The following is a 20,970-nucleotide window of genomic DNA, read 5'->3' on the forward strand; positions in this document are numbered from 1 at the left end:
CTGTAAATACCTATATATCTTGCCTTTTACCACACACACTATAGCTACTAACCTAGTTGTGTTGTCTGTGTAGCAGCTCCAGCAACACATGATTGTAGAATGAAAAGACTCCAAACACAGAAGTTCAAACGCGTGCGTGTGCGCGCGCGGGTGTTCTCGTATGTAAAGGCGGAGCGGTGGGCGTGGCCTGTCTGCGTGTCATGACAACCTCCAAGTGACTTCTCCCCTTCAGCACAACAACAGGGGGTAAACACGGTCCCCTTCTCAGCGCTGTCAGTGCGCCGGCAGGGCTGCGAGTTTTACCTGCGCTCCTCCTGCTGCTGCATGTGTGTGAGTGTCCGTATGCGTATGCGTGTGCGTGTGTGCGCGTCTGTGCTGGCTGCGCGAGCGAGAGAGCTGAGAAGAAGGAGACACGAAGCCACATCCTTTCTCCGTGAGGGAGAAGAAGAAGGAGAAGAAGCGGAGGATATCCAGTGAGGCGCAGGGGAACACAAGAAGAACTAGAGAAGAAGGAGAAGGAGGAGAAAACACACACACACACAGGAGCCCCAATGGAGCAGTTATGTGGACCCAAACCGTTCTGGGTGAGTCCAACACCTCCAGCATCTAACTAGCTAGGTTAACTACCTAGTTAGCTAACTACATAAGTAGGTTGCTAGGTAGATAACTAACGTTAACCGTTGCTGGCGTGAAACGAGAGAAGCATATCTCTTTTTTTCCTCTCTCTCTTGCCGTGTGTGAGTGTGTGGCTAACTAGGTTAGCTAGTTAGTTGACTAGTTAGCTACTTAATTAATACGATACCAGACAGTTTTAAACCTTCGTTTACGTGAAGTTTGTACCTCGGTTCTGATCTGGAAAACAGTGGGGATCCGCTGTTCTTCTGCCGGTAACGTTGTTAGCCGGCTAGTTTTCTACCCATACACACACACAAAACGTTGATAAAGAAGATAGCTTATAGTAGGAGAAGCTGTTAGACCTGCATACACGACTCATATTGCTGTAATTCTAGCTTATCTAGTTAGCTAACTGGTTGTTTGGTTATCTGTCCCTAATAGTCTGTCCTTAATTAGTTAGTTAGCTAGTTAACTAACGTTTTAACACACTGTAACTAGCGTTAACTTTGTTCTTTGAGATGGTGGTGCAGCTGCTCCAGAAGTAGTTAGCTTTTGTGAACTTGTCGTGCTGGCTCTGCTAGCCTAGCTTCATCCTCTGCGGAGTTCAGTAGCTATCGCTGCCGTTTCGGTGAATAACTTTATTGTTTTTAGGTGTTTTTAGTTTTTTGTTTTTAGTTTTCTGTGTGTGTGTGTGTGTGTGGGAGGGAGGGAGGGAAGAAAACTGTTTAAATGTGCTTTAAGTCCACGCACGGATGGATGTCTCGCGACCACCCCCTCCCGTTTCTCAGGTTTCTCAGGTTTCTCAGGTTCGTTGTTGTTCAGGTTCGCCACACGGTGGCAAAGCCTTTATCGATTAAGTTGGTGAGCTGCAGCGAGGTGAGCCGAGCTGAACCCAGACTTGACTGTCCCCGCCGGTTTCTGAGAGGAATTTCAGTTATTTACCAGGTTATTTAAGGTAATGCCATCCTTGGCCATGGCCTAGTTCTCGCAACCGACACAGCAAGCTTATTATCCTCGTGGTCGCTGGAGTCCTCAAAGAGCCAACATCACAAGTGACCAATATGCTTTGGCCTACTGTACAGACACACACACACACACATACACACACACACACATACACACACGCTGAAGTGTTTTTGCACAATTCAGTTTACAAAGTAGCCCAGAGCTGTGTTCTTACAATTCCAAATTTTAAGCAAAATAAATACTTGTTTTAATAGTATATACTGTATACACACATACATACACGTTTACCTTGATCAAAAAAAACTTGAATCTCCGTTTTTGCTGTTTCACACTTTTTTATATAAATTTATTTCTCATTTTTATCCCATTTTCTCCCCAATTTACATGGCCAATTACCCACCCAGCTCAGTATGACTTTTTCTATCAATAGTGATGCCCCAACACCAGGGAATTGAAGACTAGGACATGCCTCCTCCAACACATGTAAAGTCAGCCACCGCCTCTATTCGAACTGCCTAGTAGCCTAGTAGCATCACAGTGCACTCGGAGGAAAGTGACTCGGTTCCAATACATCAGCTCACAGACGCCTTGTGCTGCGGACGTCACCCTTTGGAGTGATGTGGGGAGAATACCCACCCAGAGAGAGCAAGGCCAATTGTGCTCTCTCAGGGCTCTGGTAGTTGATGGCAAGCTACATGAATAGGATTTGAACCGGCGATCTCCTGATCATAGTGGCAGTATGTTTTTTGTTTATCCAATTTTCTCCCCAATTTACAAGACCCATTACCAAACCCACTCATTAGGACCCCTATCACTAGTAATGCCCCAACACCAGGAGGATGAAAACTAGCACATGCCTTCTCCGATACATGTGAAGTCCGCCACTGCCTCTTTTCCAACTGCTGCTGATGTAGCATTACCGGCTCCAATACATTAGCTTACAGATGCCTTGTGCTGATCGACATCATCCTTTGGAATGATGTGGGTTAAGAGCGCCATCTACCCACCCAGAGAGAGCAAAGCCAATTGTTCTCTCTCAGGGCTTCAGCTTCAAGAGAGTGATCTCCTGATCGCGGTCGCAGCGCCTTAGTCTGCTGGACCACCTGGAGCGCTGTTTCACACTTTTGACCTGATTTTATATCATGTTAGCAATTAAAGATGATAATGACACTTATTTGAGTGTATAATTGAAAAAGCCAAATCATTTGTACCTAACAATGGCTAATTGAGGTTGTGCTTTATTGGTATACCTGCAGGGAAGTTAGACTTACATTCAGTGTTCAAAATGTGTTCTTCTATGTATACTAAATATTTTTCTTTGAAGCAAAATCACAACAACAATACGTTAAGGCTATACAATTTTTCATTTTTGCGGTATGAAAAAGAGTAGTAAAATAGATAGATAGATAGATAGATAGACAGACAGATAGATACATACATAGATACATACATAGATACATACATAGATACATACATAGATTAATAGATAGATAGATACTTTATTGATCCCAGAGGGGACATTCAGACATCCATCAGAAGGTATAATACACAAAGTTACAAAAAGATAAAATATAACGATACATATAAATACAATAAAATAAAAAATAAAATGAAAAGTATAAATGTACAGTCTTTAGTGTGTGTGTAATGGAGAATGGAGGTAGTGCATTTGAACACAATAGACAGTGAAAACCAGTTGATGTGCATAAAGTGAGGATAACTGATGTCAGCCATACAGAAAGTGCAAATACACAGTTATATAATAATTTAAATTAATGCATACCTGCAAAAAATGTTTTTAGTATTTGACCTTCAGTTTTGGTTTCAGATGAAACTTTTCACTCTGGCTCATCCCTCTATTTATACACACTATATACACACGCATGCACCAATAAGCCACTGTACTATTTGTGAACAGTCAGTTCTACCAGTTTAGGATGTGTTAGGGGTTTAAAAATGGACAGGCTTGAGGCTTTGACCCACTTTGATAAGCGCAACATTGTAACGGCTAGACAACTTGGTCAAAGCATCTTCAAAGCGTCAGACAGGTCTTGTGTGTTGTTCCAACAGAATGCACTGGCTTTTAGTAACACAGTGGAAAATGGTGACAGGGTGTTTTTTATGTATTGGCTTATCTGAAAATACCAGTGTTTTATTAAGAAGTAAATTAAATTACAGTTACAGTGAGTTTTTTTTAATCATATGTTTCAAAAACAAAGTTGTGCATTACCGCTTTTTTGAAAGTTGAAATCTCAGCAGCAGCCTATTTAGTGATTTCAAGAACCAGAGACATGTTAATAATCAATATACAACAGCCAGAGGCTGTCTCTGTGGTTCAGCAATGGAGCACTGACCACATAAACCCCTCTCGTAACTAGAATATTTGATTTAGGTGGTGAACTGTTTATTTTTAAGGCATGACTGCAGTTCACACTACTCCTAAAAACTGCTTTCCCTCACATCCCACAAATCTCATGTCATTATACTTTGTATCTGGAATGTTTTGTGAACCTCCTGCTGTATGCCAAGATATGCAAACCCGAGCAGTAAATCAGCAGGCTGAATACAGGAAGGTGGTGAGCAAAAATCCCACATACACTCAGTACTGCTGACCTGTATTCACCTTCGCTTCGCTTCGCTCCTTCTAGCTGTTCAATAATGCAGATAAAATAATGAGCTTTTTTATGAAAATACAGAAAGTATCAAAATGATAAAAAGCCTTTTGTATCGTTGTAAAGATGGTGACACTGGTAAAAATGTGACCCTCAAAGTTTAAAAGTATCTTTTCATCTCTATCCTTATTCACAGTGGCACATGAGAAAAGCAGCCCAGTACTGAATTGATGAGGAAGTGAATAGTGCTTGTTTCTCATGCTGGCCTTAGTCAGAAAGCCACACTTCCTGAACTTTAATTAAAGCCACAGTTTTTAACGTACAGTGTGTAATTCTGAAACATACAGTATATTTCATATTTTACTCAGCGATGGTTGCTAGAGTTCCCAGCACCAGTTCAGGAGAAACATTGACTTGGTTTAGAGTTGCTGTGTGTTCCCAAACCAACCATGATCCACAAAAGCCCAATAGAACACATAGAGGGAATCTCACACATGAGCACATTGAGTACATGCAATAGACACATCTCATTATACAAAATTAGCTCTGTTCTCATTTTCCTGCCATATGTACTATAGGCAGATTTTTTTTATTATGCTATCATCCAGCCAATATCAATAATTGAATCCCAATTTTGGATACACAGAGTGCAATAATAATATCATGACATGTTGGATTATTGACGTGTGTTGATTTTGCAATTAGGACTGCAACTAATGATTATTTTGGTAGTCGACTAATCTGGCGATTATTTGTTCGATTAGTCAACGATTATTTCTGCCATTTCCTCCACTTCTGCTTGCTGTTGGTACGGCTGCTGTTTCTAGCTTTCTCTGTCTTCTCTTTACACCAATAGAAACAACTATACAAAGGATATAAATATCTCTTAAATGTCCAGAACATTGCCCTTTTAATGTGGAAAGTGCCGATATTTAGTGAGGAAATGTGTAATCTGTTGTATTTGGGCATTTTTGGAGACCTTTTGGAGGACAAGTTGAGTGTAAACTGTGTGAGTTTCCCCAGTACTTTGTGTAGTGCTGCAACTTAATGATTACTCGACAATGAACATTTGGAGTCAACAAACTTTTATAATCGACATTGTTGATTATATCGACTGTTATGGAATGTTGCATCAATATGGCACCCACTATAAGACCTTAGTCAAACTCCGAAAATTCAGTATTACAGTCTCAGAAATCAATAACACCTCACGATAACACCTCACAACTTATAAAGGTATGGGCATTTTCCATGCCGCCATCTAAGTTAACACTTTACGATCAATTTACATACATGCTATACCATGACTTTTGGCATGTCACTGTAAACATGTCGCTGGTGATCTTTTTAACTATTTACACATGTACACAATATACTTCAATAATGAATTTAACCAGCTACCGTCAATCTAGACTTAAAATGCATTAACCAAGGTATTATTTTATATCATTAATATACACCAGCCCTAGTCTGCAATAAATCTCAGCTTATGTGTGAACTTGTTTATTGGTGCACTGGGTGTACAAGGCTAATGTAACTAATGAGTAATGGAAGCATACACAAATAAAACATTTTCCATCTTGATCTGCAACAGCACCCTTTAAGGTGTCTACATACATATTAGGCAGCAAGTGAACAGTCAGTTCTTAAAGTTGACCTGAACTTAACTGTTGAAAGCAGGATAAGAATCTGTGAGACTTTGAAAAATGTCAAAGTGGGATAGCTAAATGACTGGATGAGAACTTCTTTAAAACATAGGTTTGTCGGATGTTTGAGCATTAGACAATAGTAGTACAGAAAAAGAACAACCAGTGAATCAGTAACTGGGCTATGGCCACCTCAGGATTCATTGATGTGATATACAGAGGCTTCCCCTCCACCTCACAACTTTTTTCACCTCACAAAATTTCATTCAGCACTTAAAGGATCTGCTGCTAACCATGGTTTGATGCCAAGTTCTACCGGAGGCCTTTAGAGGATTTGTGGATGCCATCATGCCATGGATGGTCCAGATCAGTTGTGGTAGGACAAGGGGTCCCTACTAAGTAATAGGCAGTAGGTGCTAATGTTTGTCTATCTGGTTTGAATTTGAATGGTGTCACTGTGTCACAAAACTGAGTAAGCTTATCTGTAAAATTCAGACCTGCATATATGCAATGTATTTTTGTCCATTTCTGTCCATTTCATCACTTGTTTTGGTGGATGGCCGTGTGGCTGGGATTTTTAGACAAACACGCTTATTTTTCTCATGTTGCAGGAGATGTTTGAAGCCTTTGCTCCTGGCTTGGGAGTGAAAAGGCTCAGACGCAGCTGTCTGGCCGGATTCAACTCTGAGCAAGCTCATTTCAGTCTCCTCACTCCCATTCAGATTAGCTCGCTCAGAGCTACGGGGCATGTAAGGTAACGGCTAGACAGTTCTAGGCGATTGTTGGCGGAGGTTTCTTTCACACAGCTCTCACTGTCACCACTCTCCACAAAAGCAGCTTGATGCACTCCAGATACAGTGGAATACCTTATTTTTATACCTCATCTCTGTCATTTTCTCTCTCGCTCTCCATCTTTTTCTTATTCTCTCATACACTCTTGCTCCTAAGCTCAGCCTCTATACACCACGGTCTGCCTGTGTCCTCAGATGTAACTGGCTCTCTCAGTGGTGATGGAACAGTCAGTCTCTGCACTCTTCAGTCTTTTTTTAAATATATAGAATACAAAGGTTTGGGGATTTCTCTCTACGAAAAGATAAAAAATTGCCTGTTTAAATTGACAAAAAAATGAAAAAAATGAATTTGGATGAAAAATAGCTGTTATGCAACAGAAATCTGGCCATGTATGTCAATTGTTCACTGTTGTAAAGCAGTGGTGTGTAGTTCCGGGGCTTGCAATTGCAAGGTTTTTCCATCATAAAGTGTTATTTAGAAAACATTAGCAGTGCTCAGTCTAAGCTGTAAAACACAATTAAAGCCTAATCCATGTATGTGACCTAATTTCATTTGCAGACATTTGTGCACGCTAAAAGGATAACTGCACAAGTCATGTGGGGTGGTGTTCAATATTATCTATACTCTGTGCCTCACGTTAAGGTGAGCCTTCACTTATAGACTTCTAGGCAAATAGGTCAGGCCCGGCCAATGGCCTGCACTGCGACAGGCATCATTCTTACACTGAGATCAGTAGGAATTAGTTGTAGCGATGTCATGCCCTAATTTCAAATGAGTGCAAGTGGGTTTAGCTACTTAAGCTGGAAGGGATTTTCACACAGTCTTCCACAGCAAACATTACAGTAACTAGAAATAAAACAATTAGTCACAGCCATCAAATGTCCCATAAGGTAACCATCCAGATCCAGTTCTGATAAAAGAAGCCTTTTCTTATGTTTGCAGTATCAACCCTGTTTGCCCAGTTTTGGCTCACTGGTTTCTTTCAGCCCCTAATTCAGCCCTTACTGTTTTTTTTCCCTTCATCTTTAAGATATCATCACCACCGTCCAACAACTTCTGCTGTTTTGACTGTCTCATGACCAGCAGCGACATTACTTGCTTTCTAGGCTTGTAAGGGAATGCTCTCTATTAGAGCTTCGGTCATTTCAGGTGAACAGTAAATCTGAACTGATTCCTTCACATAATCCCCCAACGCTGCTCTCTCTCAGCCACAGTCGTGAAACTCTATGTGCTACTCTAAACATTATAGCTCTAACACTTGGCTAATTGGCTTTTGTAGCTTACTTTTTCAATTCACTTTTTATCCTTGAAGACATTGTCAATTGTATATTCCCCCAGTTACACAATACCGAACTTGATGCTGAAGAGGTTAGATCATCTGTTCCTGAAAATAGTATTCTACGAAAAAGACAAAGCTCTTACAGACATTTAAGCCTGTTTAATAGGCTCTCTAGTGTTTGCTTATACAACCCCAGATCAGAAATTTTGGGGCATTAAGGCAAATTCAAAGAAACACACAAACAAACAAAATATGATGTTGACCTTTCTCCATGTACAGGTGCTGGTCAACGAATTAGAATAATTTGAAATAGTGCAATCATGAAATTCTTTGAATGCATTTTTTGTGCAGAAAGCAAATCAGGTGTTCACCGCACCTGTCCTACTCGTTAGACTAATCACAGAACTCGTTACCTGGAAAACAATTTGCTCAGCTGAGCTTTCCAAAAGGCCCATTTAGGCCATTTAACTGTGACACTGTTGTTTTATTGAATTAGAATAATGGAGAAACCGTTTCATTGAATTAGAATAATTTTTATTATAATTACAATCATCACTTTCTCAGTATTTTGTGGCTGCCCCCCTGGCTTGTATGACTGCCTGAAGTCTCCGCGGCATCGATTTGACCAGCTTGTCGCAAGTTTCCACACTCACAGCTTCCCAGGCAGTGGCGATGTTCTGCTTCAGTTGGTCCAGCGTAGTAGGCTTTCTGTCGCGAATTTTCCGCTTGACGATGGCCCAAAGGTTTTCAATGACAGGCGAGTTGGCCGGCCATGCCAAAACTTCAAGCTGTTTTTTAGTGAACCCATCTTTGGTCGACTTTGCCGCATGAGCCGGTGCAAGATCCTGTTGAAATATGAAGTCTTCTTCGCCGAACTGTTCCTCAACAGTCGGAATCAGGAACGTTTCCAGAACATCTTGATATACGGCAGCATTGACAGTCTTCTTGAGGAAGCAGAGTTTCCCTACACCTCGAGCGGACATGCATCCCCAGACCATAACGCTCTGGGGAAACTTGACGGATCTTTTCATGCACTCGTGGTTGTAGGTTTCGCCACCACGACGCCAGACACGAGGACCTTGGTCACCGAAGGAGATGCAGAAGCGTGATTCGTCACTGAAGACCACTTTCTGCCAGTCTTCAGCAGTCCAATCGCCGTGTTCTTTGGCCCACTTCAGCCGTTTCTCCATTTGTTTCTTGTTCAGCATCGGTTTTACTGCTGGAACGCGAAATTTGAAGCCGAGTTCGCGCAGACGACGGTAAGTGGTTGATCTGGAGACGTCAGCGCCAGTCTGCTTGTTCCACAAGTCGGTGAGCTCGGAAGTGGACTTGAACCGGTTGCTGACTGCGATCTTTCTCAGCTGCTTGTTGTCGCGAGCAGAAGTTTTTCGGACGCCGGAACAGTTGGTGCGCTTGCTGCAGTTTTTCTTGAGAGCTTTGCAGACGGAAGACTGGCTGATGCCGAGCTGCTCAGCAATTTTAGTTTGGGTCAAGCCTTGTTGGCGAAGGGCTTGAATTTGAGCCACTATTCCGGTTGAGAGGTCGCGCTGCTTACCCATGATTGATTTTACAACTTAGAAATTCTACTCAACCCTAACTTTATACTGCACAGTGAACACTCTTCACAGAAAACAAAAATTCGAGCATTTATTCTAATTCAATGAAATGGTTTCTCCATTATTCTAATTCAATAAAACAACAGTGTCACAGTTAAATGGCCTAAATGGGCCTTTTGGAAAGCTCAGCTGAGCAAATTTTTTTCCAGGTAACGAGTTCTGTGATTAGTCTAACGAGTAGGACAGGTGCGGTGAACACCTGATTTGCTTTCTGCACAAAAAATGCATTCAAAGAATTTCATGGTTGCACTATTTCAAATTATTCTAATTCGTTGACCAGCACCTGTACATCAGTTTGCACATTTTAGACCTGCAACACATTTTACATTTAAAAAGAGTTTAGACATTACAGAAATGTATTCACAATTGCATTGTTTCCTTACAGCAAATAAAATATATGTTGGCGCTGAGGATATTAAACAATTAAGTTATTTTAGTTTTTTTCCCACAGACACATCTTGGATTTTTAATTTTTAAAATGTTTCAAATTCTCCACACATTCTGTATTAGAGATAATCACGACAGCGTGCAGACCACTGCAGCATGTGGTTTCGCATTGTCTTGTTGAATAATGAATAGAAAATTTGTGTTTAAGGCAGCATATGATAATTTAAGATCATAATTTACTTTTATGCATTCATGTGGCACCACAGCAGCGCACCAACACGAACTCATTTGGACTTGTTACTGATAACAGTCTATAGGATTTTTTTTTGTCTTTGGTCCAAAGCATTAAATATCTGGTATACTAACTTGTCTGACCAGAAAATATGTTTATACTTTGCTCAGACACTGACGACACTGCTTCTGGACGTAGCTAATGTGAGGCCCTTGTTTTGAAAAGTGTTCAAATTAATTCTGTAAAACATGAAATATCTTGGGTTCATACTGTCTACAGTGAAATACTGTCATGAGAAAACTTCACCTTATAGAAGGATTCTGTCATGTCTGGACTAGCCCTCCACTAAGAAACTCAACATCCTGTCTGAGTCATTTTAAAAACTGAACTGTATTATAGAGCTGACTTTTCAAATATAGACAAGATTAAGCTGTCGTTTAGAAGGGCAGAGTGAGGCTTATTAGTCATCTCTGTTAAATACAAACCATTGTTATTTTTTCTTCAGACAAGCTCAGAATATCAGTGAAATTCCCACATTAAACACTTTGGGTTTCACTTCTGCTTGAGCACCTCCTCATATGATCATCAGCACCCTCAGTACTGTGTCGTAAGAAATCAGAAAGGAAACGAGGAACGGAGTGTAAGGAAAGTAAAACTTACCTTGAGGTGAGTGACTTTCAAGCCTGGCTGAACATTCGTTTAGTTCATATATGGAGATACCTTACTCAGACCTGACCTGTCTACTCATTTATTAGACCCACTCCTTCTTCCAGGCCTAACCTTCATTGAGTTATTAGCATAGCTGTAATGTTGTCACAGTAAAAGTGCAGAACATGTTTCCTCACAAAGCATATTACATCTGCATTCCACTTTTGCTCTCTGCTAAACTGGGCTTTGGACTCTGCAGAATAATGTTTTAAAAACATTTTAAAAAAATAGAAAGATATTAGCCCATTGAAAACTATAACTGTTGAAATAGGATACCAGGGATGGAATAGCGGAAAGAAGTTTAGAGGAGAAAAATAAGATTACAAACCCAATGCATGATGCATCTACCACCATGCTTAACAGTTGGAGAGGTGTTCTTGTCTTGAAATGCTGAAGCCTTTTTTCTCACAAATCTTTAATTATTGAGGCCAATATCACATTTTAGCTTCATTGGTCCAGAGTACTTGTTACTAAACTGCACTTTTCTTGTTTAGATGTTCATTTGAAAACTTGATAAGCTGAATTTTGTAGACACTGGACTTTAATTGAATTTACTAGGAGTGTTACAAGATCCTATATCTCTGTTGGAATCTTATTAAAGTTTTAATCTTATCTTTTTTATTTTTGCAGCTGAGTGGCCTTTTTGTAATTTGGTGTAGGCTATAAAGTAGGTCACTATTAAAATGTGTTATAAAATGTCTTGATAATACACGCCGGTTCTGTCATAATTCCCCATTTTTGGTTCAGTGTGGCTTGAGGTCTGTGAAAACAATACATACTGTATTCACCAAGATCAGACAGCAAGGCCATATTAGAGCAGGCCTCTGTAGCCGGAGCACATACTGTATTTATATTTTATGTGTGTGTGCATTGTCATGGAGTAGACCCTTTTTTCCTGCAGTTGCCGGGTAGTTCCTGGGAGAGCATATGGACTGAAAGAGCCGGTCTCATGATGGCCTGTGTAGCTTGTGCAAACACGGGGAATGTCACTGGGTCACACAGCATGATAAAGTATTATTTCATCACTCGCAGTGGGAAATATTGAAATAATATTGATATGAAACTGCTGAGTATTGATATGGCCCTGTAACATGAACTGGACTTGTGTGTATGGTGCTTACTTTCACCACATTAAACCAACCTCTTAACCTCTTAACCAACCCTTTATGCTGCCTTTGCTCTCCAGGCTTTCAAGACTTTCTTCTAGATTTTGGAGCACTGTTGTGAGGATTTGATTGCATTCAGTAATAAATGCATTAGTGAAGTAAAGATTTTGGTTGATGACCAGCCCACCTCATTCCCAACTCACCTTATGTAGCACCATCAGTCTGGAGAACACATAGTTCAGTGCTGAGGCCTATATTTCTCTTTTTCCTATGCCTGGTATTAAACATGAACTTGTTGACAGCATTTTTATCTGTACCAGAGAGTTTTATTCTCTATAGGCAAAACATCTACAGGAACAGGACAAGCTTTGGACATCTAGTGTACAGTACTGTGCAAAGGTTTTTGGCACCAAAGCAAATTACACTAATCCATTTATCTCAGCAATATAAGTGTTTTTACCTGAAAAAAAAAACAATATGATTTAAACAGATGCAAATAAACATACATACAGTAAAACGCAACATGGAATTCTCATTTTTAACTAAGTATGTAATATCCTGTGAGCCAAGCTGAAGAACAAAGTGTAGTTCCAGATTTCTCCTGGATGCCCTCAGCCAGCATGTGTATATTATGTTCAGTTCTGTCAGCAGCTTACCTGATTTACCAAATTAACCAATTTTCCATACCAGGTATTGATATGATGAGAACTAGAAATAACTCTATTAAACTCAGATGAGGAGAGATTAGGAGATGTTTTAAGTAAAACAGTGCTGTAAAAGCTCTGCTTTTTGTGAATTTGATGTTTGTATTTATTCTAATGCTAATAAACACTTACGTTACAGATAAGACACTTATTCTTTATTGAAATTTCCACAGGTGCCTAAAACATTTGCACAATACCGTATATGGTAATTTGTCCGGCTAGTGTAAAATATTGAGCTGCAAGGTTTAGTTTAATTTATTCACCACTGCTCTTCCTTTGCATTGCGCACTGTAACTTGGCCCCGGGCTGCTTTAGAGGAAAGCTAGGAATATTGAAATGTGCTATGCAAAATAAAAGAAGCCCACAGGAAGATATTTTGATCAGCTCAAACTTGCACACTTGCCGAGGGAAACATGCAGAGGTGCTTTTATGTCTACCTTGTTTGTAGGGCTGTTTATTGGCAAGTACTTGGCAAAAAACTTGGGACTCAATATATTAATGTGTTAAAAGCCTTTGGGAACACAAAGGCAAAGTTTAAATTGATAAGACAAGTTAGAAATATAATAAAACTTTTCTCAAAAGTTACCAAAATGCACTTTTTAGACCTCTCTGATAACAATGTGGGTGTGGTCATACTATTCTAAGGAACATTTGAGACTGACAGCCGTCTCTCACAGCCAAACAACCGCTGGCTTGTTACCATGGCAACACACACAGCCTTGAGACTAAGGACCATACTTGTTAAATATTTGGATAGCTTGCCAATTAGCTCATTAAGATGGTTCTTAAAGCTCACCTTCCGTCGTTTTTTCTTTCATTTTAAAATGTCTAGTTGTGGTCTCTAGTATGAATGAATGACATGTGAGCCGTTTTTGTAAAAAAAAAAAAGTGCTCAGGTGTCTCTGTATAGCTCTTTTTTAATGGACTGTTTTAGGGGTGTGTCCAAAATGACCGGATTCCAGCTTTGCTCATGAATATTCATACATGCAAACAGCATGCAAATATCTCTCCTCTGATTGGCTAGGAGCACTGCGACGCCCCTCCGCCGCTCTGCCGCTCACTGCCTCCCACCTCCTAACTGATGAGCGGTGAATCAGGACACCCAACCTCTAGGCGATAACACGCAAAATGGAGGGGAAGGGCTAAGTGGTAGGGGCAAGTGGTGAAATGGGATTGGGCCTTAGATTTTCTTGTCTGTCATGCCTGCCTCGCCTGCCTCATGTTCATCTGGATCTCATTACACAGGGGCACAGCAGTGTACTACTCATTCACACACACACACACACACATACACACACACTCACACACACAAGCACACACAAAACCCGCTGAGAGTCTGGCTAGCATTAAGGTTCCTCAGCAGGAACAGTTTGTGATTGTCAGGGAGGATTTTTCAAACACTGTGTTGGTGGGCAGCTCAATTTGAATGTTAGAGCTACTGATGATCTGAAATGAGTCAGCACTTTTGTGTCTTCCTTTTTTAAGGATTTAGCCCAATCTGAGAGATCACAGATATGTACATGCTTTTGTGAGCTTATCCAGCTACCTGATGAACATTACTTGTTTTTGCTTAGAGATAAAGAAAAAAAGAAGACATGCTAGATGCCATAAAACAGGTTATTGCAAACCCTGATATGCTATGTCCCCATATAAGCTTATGAACCCAGAACTGACCTGTGTGATATGTGTGTGTTTTCCTGGAGTTGCTTGTTTGTTTGCGCGGACATTCCTAGCCAGACAATGCCAGTCACAATCATTACCACCCACTGCGCTGTCCACGGAGTCATTCCTGATACACATGTGAGACTGTGTTTCAGGGGATATTAATGTCTGCATAATTTCAGAAATGGACTGGCACCCACTATCAGGCCTCGCTCCAACTCTTGATGGTTCACGTCACCTTGCCATGAGCATGCTAGCCAGTTTTAACCTCACAAGATAACACCTCAAATTTAATATTTTAACTTACATACTAAACAAATGAAACTCAGTATAGATTTGTTTAATTGTCCACAGTAGCTCAAGTGTCAGTCCATATTATTTTGCTTCTAAACTGAAAACAAAAGCATTTCTAAATGTAAAAGGGACAACTGTGCTGTGCTGAATGCTACCAATGTGCTGGATGACCATCCCTGCTAAGCCTAATAAATTCATTTTTAAAACTGGGGTATTGGGTCATTTTTACTGTTGGAGTACTTCTGTTCACGTCACGCATACTTACATCACACATACAGCGCCTGAAAGAGGATCCAGTTCAGTTTTACTGAACACGAGCGGCTGGTGGAGCAATGGAGACTTCAGAAGGGGAAACTTAGAGCACAGTAGTTCATTCACTCATAGTAAAAACAAAGAAACGTAGGAATGAAATTTCTGACTGATCAATCTCTCTCTCTCTCTGACTGACCATAATCTGACTAGAATCAGATTCATCCGCTTTGAAAGGAGACGGCATCACACCCGCCCAGTTTAAAATGCTTCTTCCGCGTGCTCTGTGCAATTACCCATTCTCACCAAAGAGAACCCTAAATGCTAAAACTTACAGAAATACAGCTTTCAGAAATACATTTTTATTGTCACATTGATTTTTAATTTCCATATTTCATAATCCGGGACATGGGTGATAAGCAAGTAATTGAGTAAAAATATTAATTTAATTGGTTTGATTGTTCTTATGCTTCATATTTAGCTTAATATGTTTGTGTTGTTCATCTAGAGAAAGTAGAAGTAGCACGAGTTATGGGCTAAGCAGTAATGTAAAAAAAAATCAAATCTCAATATTTTTAAAACATAGGTGTGATTCACAATTGTGATTTAAAAAAATATGTTCATAATATAACAACAAAAAAGTGTGCCAGATGTGCCAAAATAGTGTGCCAGATGTGCCAAAAAATGACGTTTATTGTCAAGAGTTCACACTGTGCAGGCACAATAAAACTTTTTAGGTAAGGGAAAATGCAAAATATGAAATGAAAAAAAAGTTATTTACAGGTTTCTGACAGAAACACAAGTTCTTAGATCCCTCTGGCAGCTTCTATATGTAAATATGTACAATCTCAATTACCCCAATTTGAAAATCGCATTAACAGTAATTGAATTAACCTTCCAGTGCTAGTTTAATTCAGAGCAGTGTAGTAGAGAATCACTTCTACAGTCAGCAACAGCAAAGAACAAAATGGAAAGAACAAAACTAGTAAAACACTATTCATGATTCTAGAAGATGTCAGGGAAGGCTAGCACTTCAGGTCAACTGACTATATTTCTTTAAAACAATAGAAGGCACTCACTCAGTTACATGAAACTTAAATATCAACCCAGAGAAGAGCTGGGTGATATGGCAAAAAATTATATCACAATATTTAAAGGCTTTTTTTTTTTACGAAATGATACGAGTAATACAGTAACTGTGCACTGTATTCAGTGCTGGCTTTATCCTCATGTGATTGCCAGTGATCACCACACTTGGCCTGCTGCCCTGCACTACTACACACCGCCCTGCACTTCTACACGTATTCAGTTTACACGTACCATCAGTATACCAGTTACAATGATTTTACTACCACTGGTTATGATTCCAGGAAGGAGGCATGATGTAATTGTGAAGCCAGTGTTGTTATAATTGTTTGTCAATAATAAAACTACTTTACTTTTCTGCCAATCATTTACATGTGACACAATAGTAAATGGGTTTTAATTCCTCAATAAGAATGTTGTGGAGAATTATGCTACTGTGCTAAAGGCCAAACATTACTGTAATACTACAGTATCGACAGTATGTCGTAATTTTGGAATTTTTGGATGGTATCAACCATTTTTCTTTATACAGTCATCCTGTCTTAAAATTGAACTGCTGTAAATAGTATTATAGATGAAGGGGAGTAGCATTTGCTGAGCAAATAGTGCCTTTCCTGTAATCTCATTCTGTGTATTTTAAAACATGATGAGTATTAAAAAGAATATGAAGAATAAAGCTGATTATTTGGCAAGAATATTCTTGACAAGTTTCCTTGCAAAAACAAACTCTTATAAAACACAAGAACAGAATAGGAGAGCTGTTGAGGTGTGCTGTGTGATTGCTATTTTATTGCATTAAAGCAGCAGCCCCTTATTAAAAATAGTGGTATTGCTAAGTTAAGAAGGGACAAAATATTTGAATTAACTGCATCAGTGTCCTGGCCTGAGCTTCCCGGCAACCTCTAATATATTCATTCTAAAAACAGATTGTTCTAGTAGGTTTCTTGGGAGTAATAACCATCTACATACTTTAATAGTAAAATCTTTTTTTTTTACAGGTGTTAACTGTTATTGTTATCCAGAGCTATCTAGCTTTAGCTAAAGTTTGCATAAGATGGTACCTGACAACATGACAGTAGGCCAAAAAAAAAAAAAATAATAATAATATATATATATATATATATATATATATATATACATATATATATATATATATATATATATATATGTATATATATATTTTATTTCATGGTATTTATGTGATAACAATGTTGCGATATGGCAAAACACTGAATTAAAAAAAAAATGAAAAAAATTTTTTTTCATTATTGCATAAGATATGATATGGCACACCCCTAACTGAGATATAAAAAAATACAAGAATTTGATCAGATTTGTAACAAAAGTCAGTAATCCACTATGTCTACTGATACTAGTAATGCACTCCATTTATCTCCATATATCCAGGACTGAAGTAAAATGAATGGTACTGGACAGATATAATCTGTCTCTAGTAGATATATTATGGGAAATGAGAACAGTGTGAAATTTTCTTTTGCTAAAAACAGCAACAAAAAAAGTAGTACCCTAATATGATAATTCAGGATGGGTGATATTGCATGATATTTCAGGTTGTACTCTAATATTGTTCATAATATTAAAAAATGTTGCGGTTATTATTGCGTACAATACCATATGGCTCGCATCCCTTCATAAAAGAATAAAATTGTTGTTTGTGTCACATGGACATGGCTACATTACTAATTATTTCTCACAAATTTTAACATGTTTCACATATTTCTAATTTAAAAAACATATTGTGGGTCTGGCCAGCATTTTCACTGCTTTGAGCTGCAACAATTGATTATTTTGGTACTCGAATAATCTGGTTATTATTACTATTAGTACAGGTGATTAAAAAAAACTTCAAATTAATTACAAGCTCTGTGATTAATTAACCTAAATTGATTGTATTCATCAGTATATTTTTTTAACTGTACAAATCAGTTGAATTTTATCTGAGGAAGAAATTCATTAATGAAGGGAGGAATGAATGAATAACTGGCATTGATTTAAAAGCTCCTTGTAATAAACATCAGTCAGTAAGAGATGCTGTAAATACTGTATAGCTCTACCAATCGGAATACGAACAAGGGAAGATGATAAATGCCAGTTTCACATTCATTTTTACTTCTCTACTTGTATAAATTAAATGGAGCGTCCATCATCACACTTGATGTCAGTTAATTTGGTTTACTCCTTTTTCACAAACTGGCTGTTTTCAGGTTGTGCAGGACTAGAATAGTAACATTTGCTAAGCCAACTTTCCATTTCCATTTGTTTGTTGTGTTAAAACTGTTCTAACATTTTTGTAATTGACATATTATGATGTGTTCCAAAAAAGCAGCAGCATCTGTAACTTTGCTAAATATATGTAGCAGGAACTCATATGTAGCACACTCAGACTAGGTGTGTATTGCAGTGTGTTTATGTGTGTGAGTGTGCACGTGTGTGTTGCAATTCCCAAGTTTTCAAAAGTTGTTCCTAGAAAGGCAAATATATTACATGTCCGTCTGGCCCTAAACCTCCCTCCAGTTTAATAGGCATTCCAGCCAGTATTATCCATAATAATCCACGCTTTTCTTTTTTTTTTTTAGCCCTCATATATTCCGGAAGGCTGTATAAGAAGAATGTTCAGCTGAGTAGACTAATGCTATTTTTATTCCCTTGCAGGGGCATAAGAGTTGCATGATTTCAAGTTACTGGCAAATTGCAAGTCATATAACTTTCATAAATCATTTCTAACAGCAGCCTTTACATTTGCCCTTTAATAATTACCGTAGAGTAAATCTAGAGTAAATATTAGCCTTCTGTATGTTCGCTTTATGTGCTTGAAATCAGGCATTCAGTGTATAAAGCCTGCTGTGGGGCTTTGCAGAGTTTGTTCCTCTGATAAAGATGAAGTTAAGATAGTTGAGATGAAATACGGCACGTACGTACGTCGACAATGACCTATAGAGTCCGTCCTTCACCCAGCCTTGGGAAGAGTTAACGGCCCAGCTGGCTGCCTGCTTAGACCATGTCTGAAAGGTGGTGCTGAGGACAGATGGGGTTTAGCACGTAGAAATCGATAATCACTTTAGATAAACACCAGCTAAACCCTTTTGAGACACTGCCCCCCAGGAGTCTGCATTTTATCCACTGTGTATTTAGTGTGGGTATAGTAGTAGTAGCAGCAGCAGTTGGCTTGGGCTTTATGGATGCCTCTGAGTTCTTTGTAGCTCTGACTAGTCAAAGAGTGGGTAGATGCAGCCCCAGGCTTTACAAACTCTTCCTCAAATATTTTGCCTTCTGGGTAAATGTTTACTGTTGCGTATAAATTGTTGCGTCTTGAATAAACAGTGTGATGAAATTTCTTTCTGATGTAAACTCAACTTCTTCTCTCATAAGTCCTGTCGGCGGCGCGAGCAGTCGCAGCGGCCACTCCGGAAGCAAAACACGGTGCTTTTGTTTGTTTTTCTGTGTAAATAATCCGATCTGAACTCGCAATCATGCAAAAGTTCGCTATGGGAACAACTTACGACCGACAGACCCTGCTAGACCTGCAAAATCAACAAAAATCTGTACTTACAGACGGTCTACGAGCGGAGCTACGCGCGCTAGGCCTGCTAAGATCCGCGGCGTTTCCTGAGCCTGCTAGACGGAAGAGGTCTCTCCGCAAGCGTTGCGCGAGGAGCCGAAAGCGCGGTAAGAGAGCCGGAGTCCGCGCTAAGCTAATGGCTAACTCCAGCCGGCCAGCGGTTCCATCTCTCCTTCTCTCCAACGTTTGCTCCCTGCCGAACAAGATTGACTATCTCCGGCTCCAGCGGACATCCCAGCGCGAGTTCAGAGACTGCTGTGTGTTCGTTTTCACGGAGACGTGGTTAACGGACTCCATCCCGGACTCCGCGATTGAGGTGAGCGGCATGCTAAGCTACCGCGCGGACCGCGACGCCGGCCTCTCGGGCAAAGTACGTGGAGGTGGGGTGTGTATTTACATCAACACAGCATGGTGTAACAACGCTGCGCTGATCTCCAGCTACTGCTCGCCGCTGGTGGAGTTTGCTGTAGTCAGAGCCAGGCCATTCTACCTGCCCAGAGAGCTTAGCAGCGTCTACATAATAGCAGTGTATGTAGCACCCAGTGCTAATGCTAACGCTCTGCAAGAACTGTACACTGTTATCTCCAAACTCCAGAACTCACACCCCGACGGACTGTTTATTGTTGCTGGTGATTTCAATCACAGTAATCTGAAGGCTCTGCTGCTCAGCTTTCACCAACATGTGGATTTTCCAACCCGTGGAGCTAACCTGCTCGATTGTGTGTATACTAACATTCCCGGTTCGTACAGAACAGAGCCCCGCCCCCACTACGGCTTCTCTGATCATATTTCTGTCATGCTCATCCCAGCATACAGACAGCTCATCAGACGTGCCAAATCAGAGAAGAAGCAAGTTACAACCTGGCCTCCAGGAGCCATCTCTGCTCTTCAGGACTGTTTTGAGCACACTGACTGGGACATGTTCAGAGAAGCTGCTACCTCTGATGACTCCATCAACCTGGAGGAGTACACAGACTCAGTGACAGGCTACATCAGCAAGTGCATTGAGGATGTTACTGTCTCCAAAACCATCACAACCCGCCCCAACCAGAAGCCGTGGATGACTGCAGAGGTGCGTGTGCTGCTGAGATCCCGAGACGAGGCCTTTAAGTCAGGGGACAGGGCTGGCCTCCGAACAGCTAGAGCCAAGCTCTCCCGGGGGATCAGAGAGGCAAAGCGCACCTACGCAAAGAAAATCCACGCCCACTTCCAGGACACTACTGACACTCGGCGCATGTGGCAGGGCATCCAGACCATCACCAACTACAAGTCAACCTCCCCTGCTTGTAACAGTGATGCCTCCTGCTTGTAACAGTGATGGTGTGTCTTTTTCCTAAATTCTGATTAAAACCTCAATATTTTGCAATATCTTCAATAAAGAACCCTAATATAAATGCCTTTTACTAGCTGTGGCTTTTATAAACAGATAGACGAGT

The 20,970-nt window shown here is 40.1% G+C and overlaps 1 protein-coding gene across 3 annotated transcripts in view; it reads left to right on the forward strand.

Annotated features, from left to right (window-relative positions):
• Nucleotides 1-212: 212 nt before the first annotated feature.
• Nucleotides 213-20,970, forward strand: part of abcc3 (ATP-binding cassette, sub-family C (CFTR/MRP), member 3) — a 69,986-nt gene continuing 49,228 nt past the window's right edge. For 2 of the 3 annotated variants that reach the window (XM_007257238.4, XM_007257237.4), the window contains exon 1: nt 217-584. In XM_007257238.4, coding sequence (XP_007257300.3) covers nt 552-584 — 33 coding nt within the window. In that variant the 5' untranslated portion in view covers nt 217-551. Of the gene's footprint in view, nt 585-20,970 lie in introns of all 3 variants that reach the window. The other variant, XM_007257239.4, reaches the window with a different exon arrangement.

Source organism: Astyanax mexicanus, chromosome 15 (genome assembly GCF_023375975.1).
Source record: "Astyanax mexicanus isolate ESR-SI-001 chromosome 15, AstMex3_surface, whole genome shotgun sequence".
In the NCBI taxonomy this organism is placed as follows: domain Eukaryota; kingdom Metazoa; phylum Chordata; class Actinopteri; order Characiformes; family Acestrorhamphidae; genus Astyanax; species Astyanax mexicanus.